The sequence below is a fragment of the Ostrea edulis genome, chromosome 9, assembly GCF_947568905.1.
Source record: "Ostrea edulis chromosome 9, xbOstEdul1.1, whole genome shotgun sequence".
Taxonomy (NCBI): domain Eukaryota; kingdom Metazoa; phylum Mollusca; class Bivalvia; order Ostreida; family Ostreidae; genus Ostrea; species Ostrea edulis.
In genome coordinates, this window is record NC_079172.1 from 37,151,433 (window position 1) to 37,160,106 (window position 8,674).

At 34.3% G+C, this 8,674-nt stretch overlaps 2 protein-coding genes across 47 annotated transcripts in view; both read left to right on the forward strand.

Moving 5' to 3' along the window:
* Nucleotides 1-8,674, forward strand: part of LOC125659436 (leucine-rich repeat-containing protein 15-like) — a 615,079-nt gene that overhangs the window by 465,130 nt on the left and 141,275 nt on the right. The gene's annotated exons all lie outside the window — the stretch shown is intronic.
* The window catches only part of LOC125659430 (xylulose kinase-like), a 43,362-nt gene that overhangs the window by 29,921 nt on the left and 4,767 nt on the right, over nt 1-8,674 (forward strand). For all 3 annotated transcript variants that reach the window (XM_048891099.2, XM_048891100.2, XM_048891101.2), the window contains 3 exons: nt 117-175; nt 2,584-2,671; nt 8,519-8,604. In XM_048891099.2, the coding sequence (XP_048747056.1) occupies nt 117-175; nt 2,584-2,671; nt 8,519-8,604 (233 nt within the window). The remainder of the gene's footprint in view (nt 1-116; nt 176-2,583; nt 2,672-8,518; nt 8,605-8,674) is intronic.

Consider the following 8,674-nt stretch of genomic DNA (forward strand, 5'->3'; position numbering starts at 1 on the left):
ACTTTCATCTTACGATTGTTGTGTAACTTTAGCTGTGCAAATCACATTTTTAACATACATGTCATGCGTCAAGACAGTTGCACAATTATTTCATTTTTATAAAACCACTCTCACAGGTCCAGATACACGGATTCTAGCCACTGGAGGGGCCTCTTTGAACAAAGCCATTCTACAGGTAAGCAACACTTTTTCTCTATTTTCTACACATGTAATATACAGATTTATCTCATTTCTACACATGTAATATACAGATTTATCTCATTTCTACATATGTAATATACAGATTATCTCATTTCTACACATGTAATGTACAGATTTATCTCATTTCTATATATGTAATATTATACATTTATTGCGTGATAATGAGGGAGATATAAAGATTTATTCACCCAAGAAAAATCATGATTTTTCTTGGGTGAATAAATCTTCATATTTCCCAAACATTCATGCAATAAATTGTTTATTATACCGAAACAAAGCAGACTCAAAAGTACATTTGAAATTGGAGTCCGCTCATCTATATACATTGTATGTAGCTGAGATCATCCTAACGGTAACATCGTGCCGTCAACGTATTACGGTAGAAGGTACAAACAACGAAATACAGTGATAACCAGTTTTTGTATTTTCATTCTCCTTGAATGCTGATTCACTTGCTTGTTTTTGTATCAACCAAATCCATGCATTCAACTGTGTATCAGAGACCCGCATATTTTGTGCCTTACGAACTATGAAAGTACTAGAATGACTCGGACTTATTGTGACGTCACAATACACTTCGTCTACCTTGACGTTAAATTTATGGAAAATGCACGAGGCTGCCCAAGGGGTAAATATGATAGGGAGATATAATGTTTGAGAGGGAGATACGAAGTTTTGTCATCCCTAGCACATGACTGTCTAGACCAATCAGATTACGCGCTGCATAGAATTATACAGATTTACCTCATTTCTACACATGCAATATACAGATTTATCTCATTTCTACACATGTAATATACAGATTTATCTCATTTCTACACAAGTCATGTAATATACAGATTTGTCTCGTTTCTATATATAACAAGGTATTAAATTATTCCATAATAATTATATTCCCCATAAACCCCTCTGTGACGTCACATAAAAACACAAACAGAAAAATGAACTAACCCCCATATCCCAACATTACAGTAGGCTAACAGACAATGAAACACAACTTGTAAACAAAACAATAAAATAATAAACAAAAACAAATAAACACTGAGAACATTCCATTAATAAGATTACACCCAAAGTTTATCAAGTGTAAAACGGTGTTAGGTGTAAAACAGTAAAAAAAAAATTTCTTGAAATGAAGACTTACTACCCTGAGTTAGTGCCTCACTCTGCAAGAACATTTGAAAATTAATGTACTTATTTACTAACTAACATGCACTACGGCTGAAATCAAAATTGAATTGCTTTATGGGGAATATAATTATTATGGAATAATTTAATACCTTGTTATATGTAATATAATGATATCCTATGAAAGAACGGTCTTTCATATCAATTGATGTAATTACTCTGTACATATCATGCAGATGAATACTTTAATTCTTCTGCTTGATATAAAAAAAAAAACATTGTAAACAACATCATGGCAGCATCCTAGCCTCAAGACTATGACCTTTCAACATTGATGACTTCATAGAAGCTAATGAAAATAAGAACTCATTGATGAAAACAGCCAGTCACTTTAGATGTTATGGACAGAATTTCTTCAAATTAAAGAAGAAAATCATGTGATTCAATCAATACAATACCCCCTCCCCCCAAATATGAACTTGACACTTATCAATTTTATTGTATCCCAAAAGCTCTCCACATTCCCTTTTCAAATATCCACATGTGTCTCCAATGTCCACGAGATTCGAGCTGTAGTGAAAACAAACATCCACATTTGTCTCCAATGGCTCTAGTGAAAAACAAATATCCACTTGTGTCTCCAATGTCCACGAGATTCGAGCTCTAGTGAAAAACAAATATCCACTTGTGTCTCCAATGTCCACGAGATTCAAGCTCTAGTGAAAAATAAACATCCACATTTGTCTCCAATGTCCATGAGATTTGAGCTCTAGTGAAAAACAAAAACTAATTCCATGCATATATCCACTAAGAAAAACTACTTGTCAGGAATCTATCGACACGCTTCTCGTTAAATTAAATAACTGTACATTTAATATCAGTATCAATGCTCCTTTTGAAAAGAAAACGTGCAATTTTGGACTCAGAGTCTGATTAATTTGGTCAAAGATTAAAATATTTCATGCTGAAGGACTTTCCTCAGATGTAGGCCATATAATGTCACGCATCACCACAATATGAATTTAATGTTTACTTACACAAAAGTATTTAGACAGGACTCGTCTTATTATGTGTCAATTTTTTTAATAATAAATTAAAACTATTAATGTTGAGGTTAGTAACTAAATATTTAAAGATATGATAAGTAAAACAGCAAAATTACGAGTACTTTTTTGTTTGTGTAAATAACAGTTTAAAAATTTGTAAAACGTAACTTTTCGTCTAACCACAGGTGACAGTGCATGTACATTGTAGGTTATATCAGACGTGTTCGGTGCACCAGTTTTTGTGAGCGACATCCCGAACTCTGCAGCCCTTGGCTCCTGTTACAGGGCTAAACATGGTATGTATGCTTTAGCAATCTGCAATTGAACCACCCAAAGCCCTCTTTTTCAACACAATTAGATTAAGATATATGAAACACACTCCCATTTTCCAAGGTTATCTGTTTTTATTGCATACACCATTATGATAGGACGAGGAAAAATAAATGCTTAGTAGTAAATGATTAAGAGTTCAACTTGCCTAATGGCATTATATATCGAACCTGAACATTGACCATCAGACTGATGTGAAATATTCAATACATGTACATGTATGTGTCATCTTCATAGTTACATGATTGTCTGACTTCTGATCAAAATAATCTGCCTAATAAGTTTAATAATTTTTCCACATTTTCTGCTTCTATGACTAGAGTCGTGAGGTGTTTTTATAAAACAAGTCAGGCGGCGGGCGGGTGGGGCAGTCCTGTATTTTTCTTACATAGGAACTAGGGATGTCAACGAATATTCTTCGATACCATCAATGTTCAACTAATTTTTTTATGCCCCCTTCAAAGAAGAGAGGCATATATTGGTTTGCACCGGTCGGTCGGTAGACCACATGTTGTCCGATCAATATCTTAATAAACAATCACTTGATCGTAATGATGTTTTATATGTGGGTTAGTTATGAGAAGAAGAGGACCCCTATTGTTTTTCAGGTCAAAAGGTCAATGGTCAATCTACTCTGGACATAGGAAGACCTTGTCCGCTCAATATCTTGAGAACCCTTTGCTTGACAGATATCAAACTTGGTACACTGGTACATCTTCAGAAGAAGATGACCCCTATTAATTTTGAGGTCACATGGTCAAGGGTCAAACTGAACATAGGAATATACTGTCTGCTCAATATCTCGAGAACCCTTTGCTTGACAGACATCAAACTTGGTACACTGGTACATCTTCAGGAGAAGATGACCCCTACTGATTTTGAGTTCACATGGTCAAAGGTCAATCTGGACATAGTAATATGCTGTCCGCTCAAAATCTTGAGAATCAAACTTAGTACACTGGTAAAACTTCAGGAGAAGATGACCCCTATTGATTTTGAGGTCACCTGGTCAAAGGTCAAACTGGACATAGGAATATGCTGTCCACTCAATATCTTGAGAACCCTTTGCTTGACAGACATCAAACTTCGTACACTGGTACACATTCAGGAGAAGATGACCCCTATTGATTTTGAGGTCACCTGCTCAAAGGTCAAGGGTCAAACTGGACATAGGAATATACTGTCTGCTCAATATCTTGAGAACCCTTTGCTTGACAGACATCAAACTTGGTACACTGGTACATCTTCAGGAGAAAATGACCCCTATTGATATTTAGGTTACATGGTCAATTCACTCTTGACATAGGAAGATATTGTCTGCTCAATATTTTGAATTGATGATACTATTATCAATTAAATGATGCGTGTGTATAACCCTTTTCAATTATACATGGGGGGAATGTGTGTTTTACAAACATCTCTTGTTTTTATTTGAATAGTCAGTAAAAAATTGCGCATACCAATGATTTACCAATTTGAAATGAGTTTCTTTTAAATACACCCACACTTTATAAACACACTTTTTAATACACCCATGCTTTAATACACCCAAGCTTTAATACACCCACGCTCTAATAAACCTAAGCTTTAATACACCCACGTTTCAATACACCCATGCTTTAATACACCCACACTCTAATAAACCCAAGCTTTAATACACCCATGCTCTAATAAACCCAAACTTTAATAAACCCACGCTCTAATAAACCCAAGCTTTAATACACCCATGCTCTAATAAACCCAAGCTTTAATAAACCCACGCTCTAATAAACCCAAGCTTTAATACACCCATGCTCTAATAAACCCAAGCTTTAATACACCCATGCCCTAATAAACCCAAGCTTTAATAAACCCACGCTCTAATAAACCCAAGCTTTAATACACCCATGCTCTAATAAACCCAAGCTTTAATAAACCCACGCTCTAATAAACCCAAGCTTTAATACACCCATGCTCTAATAAACCCAAGCTTTAATAAACCCACGCTCTAATAAACCCAAGCTTTAATACACCCATGCTCTAATAAACCCAAGCTTTAATAAACCCAGCTTTAATACACCCACGCTCTAATAAACCCACGCTTTAATACACCCACATTTCAATACACCCATGCTTTAATACACCCACGCTCTAATAAACCCAAGCTTTAATACACCCAGGCTTTAATACACCCATGCTTTGATACGTTTCAATACACCCACACTTTTGATCCACTATTGTACTCATTGTCCTAACACTGAATTCACTCAGCCAAAATTACACATATTTCTGTTTCCTTCTGTCATGAAATGATTATAAATAATACTTGTATACAACTTACGCAACCGTCTATCTGCAGACTCCGTAAATATTTATTTTAGATAAAAACTCTCAGACTGTATATAAAAGTGTCTCAAAAGCAGTGATAACAACGATGTTCTCCCTAAATGTACTGTATAATGTTCTCCCTAAATGTTCTCCCTAAATGTACTGTATAATGTTCTCCCTAAATGTACTGTATAATGTTCTCCCTAAATGTACTGTATATATGTTCTCCCTAAATATACTGTATAACTAAATGTACTGTATAATGTTCTCCCTACATGTACTGTATAATGTTCTCCCTAAATGTACTGTATAATGTTCTCCCTAAATGTACTGTATAATGTTCTCCCTAAATATACTGTATAATGTTCTCCCTAAATATACTGTATAATGTTCTCCCTAAATGTACTGTATAACTAAATGTACTGTATAATGTTCTCCCTAAATGTACTGTATAATGTTCTCCCTAAATGTACTGTATAACTAAATATACTGTATAATGTTCTCCCTAAATGTACTGTATAATGTTCTCCCTAAATGTACTGTATAATGTTCTCCCTAAATGTACTGTATAACTAAATATAGTGTATAATGTTCTCCCTAAATGTACTGTATAATGTTCTTCCTAAATGTACTGTATAATGTTCTCCCTAAATGTACTGTATAATGTTCTCCCTAAATATACTGTATAACTAAATGTACTGTATAATGTTCTCCCTAAATATACTGTATAATGTTCTTCCTAAATGTACTGTATAATGTTCTCCCTAAATATACTGTATAACTAAATGTACTGTTTAATGTTCTCCCTAAATATACTGTATAATGTTCTCCCTAAATGTACTGTATAATGTTCTCCCTAAATGTACTGTATAACTAAATGTACTGTATAATGTTCTCCCTAAATATACTGTATAACTAAATGTACTGTTTAATGTTCTCCCTAAATATACTGTATAACTAAATGTACTGTATAATGTTCTCCCTAAATATACTGTATAACTAAATGTACTGTATATTGTTCTTCCTAAATGTACTGTATAATGTTCTCCCTAAATGTACTGTATAACTAAATGTACTGTATAATGTTCTCCCTAAATGTACTGTATAATGTTCTCCCTAAATGTACTGTATAATGTTCTCCCTAAATATACTGTATAACTAAATGTACTGTATAATGTTCTCCCTAAATATACTGTATAATGTTCTCCCTAAATGTACTGTATAACTAAATGTACTGTATAATGTTCTCCCTAAATATACTGTATAACTAAATGTACTGTATAATGTTCTCCCTAAATATACTGTATAATGTTCTCCCTAAATGTACTGTATAACTAAATGTACTGTATAATGTTCTCCCTAAATGTACTGTATAATGTTCTTCCTATATATACTGTATAATGTTCTCCCTAAATATACTGTATAATGTTCTCCCTAAATGTACTGTATAACTAAATGTACTGTATAATGTTCTCCCTAAATATACTGTATAATGTTCTTCCTATATATACTGTATAATGTTCTCCCTTTTTATACTGTATAACTAAATGTACTGTATAATGTTCTCCCTAAATGTACTGTATAACTAAATGTACTGTATAATGTTCTCCCTATATATACTGTATAATGTTCTCCCTATATATACTGTATAACTAAATGTACTGTATAATGTTCTCCCTAAATATACTGTATAACTAAATGTACTGTATAACTAAATGTACTGTATAATGTTCTCCCTATATATACTGTATAATGTTCTCCCTAAATATACTGTATAACTAAATGTACTGTATAACTAAATGTACTGTATAATGTTCTCCCTATATATACTGTATAATGTTCTCCCTAAATATACTGTATAACTAAATGTACTGTATAACTAAATATACTGTATAATGTTCTCCCTATATATACTGTATAATGTTCTCCCTATATATACTGTATAACTAAATGTACTGTATATCTAAATGTACTGTACGTATAATGTTCTCCCTAAATGTACTGTATATATGTTTCAATGGGTGACGGTGTTTAACATATTGAATGATTTAGCATTTAATTTAAAATAGAGTGTCATGCATGTAGTCTTAATTAATTGTCAGGATGGATGTATACATTGGGGTCTATGTAACGTAACAGGCTGGGATTTCTATGGTTAACTGCACACAGTCAGTGGGAATTTACACCTGGGTGATCCTGTTCGTGCTGTTATATACCTCTGAGGTGTTTAACATACAATACCTTTACATGATTTCATTTTAAAAACATTTATAACGTTAATTTTAGATTAAATTTGCCTTGAAGTAGCTTGTATTATGCGTGTCTGATTATTGGTAAATACTTGAGTAAGTTACACTGAACAATACAGGTATATATACATTACACAAAATAAGGAACATCAATGTAACACTGTGGTTAAAAGAGTTCCAATAATCAAATATTCTTTGACTAAAGCTATCAGATAATCGACAAAGAAATTTACTCATTTTGACATCCCTAATAGGAACTTTGACTAAGATTTAGTTCTGTCTAAGTATTCTGTGCTCTGACAGGGTTGGTTGCAATAGAAGTGCAATTCAAGATTTGTTTTATATGTAAACAATATTTCATTTGATATGGATTAGGCAACAGGCTGAAAGACTGTGTAAGCTCTCTCCTACCAGTTCAAGGAATATACACATACATAAAAACTTTTTATTGAAATCTTCTCAAGCATGGTAATACAACATCAAAATGATATAAAAATTTTCTCAATATGGTGTATATTGGAGATTGCTCAAACTATACATAATGGCTGCAGGTCCTTACTAGGGTCACACAAGAGGCTCAATGAGCTGGATTTATTTCACAGAAACCTCGTTATGATGAAACTATCTCTTGCGAAAAATTTGCTACTTTGTGTAAGGATTATGTAAATTAAAGCATCCTTGTACAAGGAGCATATAGATACACATACATGTATGTCCAATCATGTTCCGTAGGGATCTGGGTTAGAATAGGTCCTCAGTACTCCTTGCTTGTCATAAGAGGCAACTAAATGGGGCAGTCCTTGGGATGAGACAGCAAAAACCAAGGTCCTGTGTCACAGCAGGTATCGCACGATAAAGATCCCTCCCTGCTCAATGGCCATAAGCGCCGAGCATAGGCCTAAATTGTGCAGCCCTTTACTGGCAATGGTGACATCTCCATTTGAGTGAAAGATTCTCAAGAGAGAAGTGAGATAATATTCAAGCAATCAATCAATCCAATCATGAGCATCCCGGACTCCGTGCGAGACTACAATACGAGATTAGTATCCCTTTAATCAATCCAATCATGAGCATCCCGGACTCTGTGCGAGACTACAATACGAGATTAGTATCCCTGTATCCCTTTAATCAATCCAATCATGAGCATCCCGGACTCCGTGCGAGACTACAATACGAGATTAGTATCCCTGTATCCCTTTAAGAGCACGATGACTGGTGTGGGTGGCTTGGCTTACAAAGTGTCTTTTATTTCGGCAGGGCTTGATGGTTGCGAGTTTACGGATGTAGTCCGGAGTCACCCCCAGCCAGAGTGTGTGGCTGTACCAGCAGAAGGAGCTAGGCAGGTCTGTAACTCGGTCCATGTCATCCTTGTTCTGTTTGTGTGGCTTTCATTTTCACATACTTTTGCAAGAA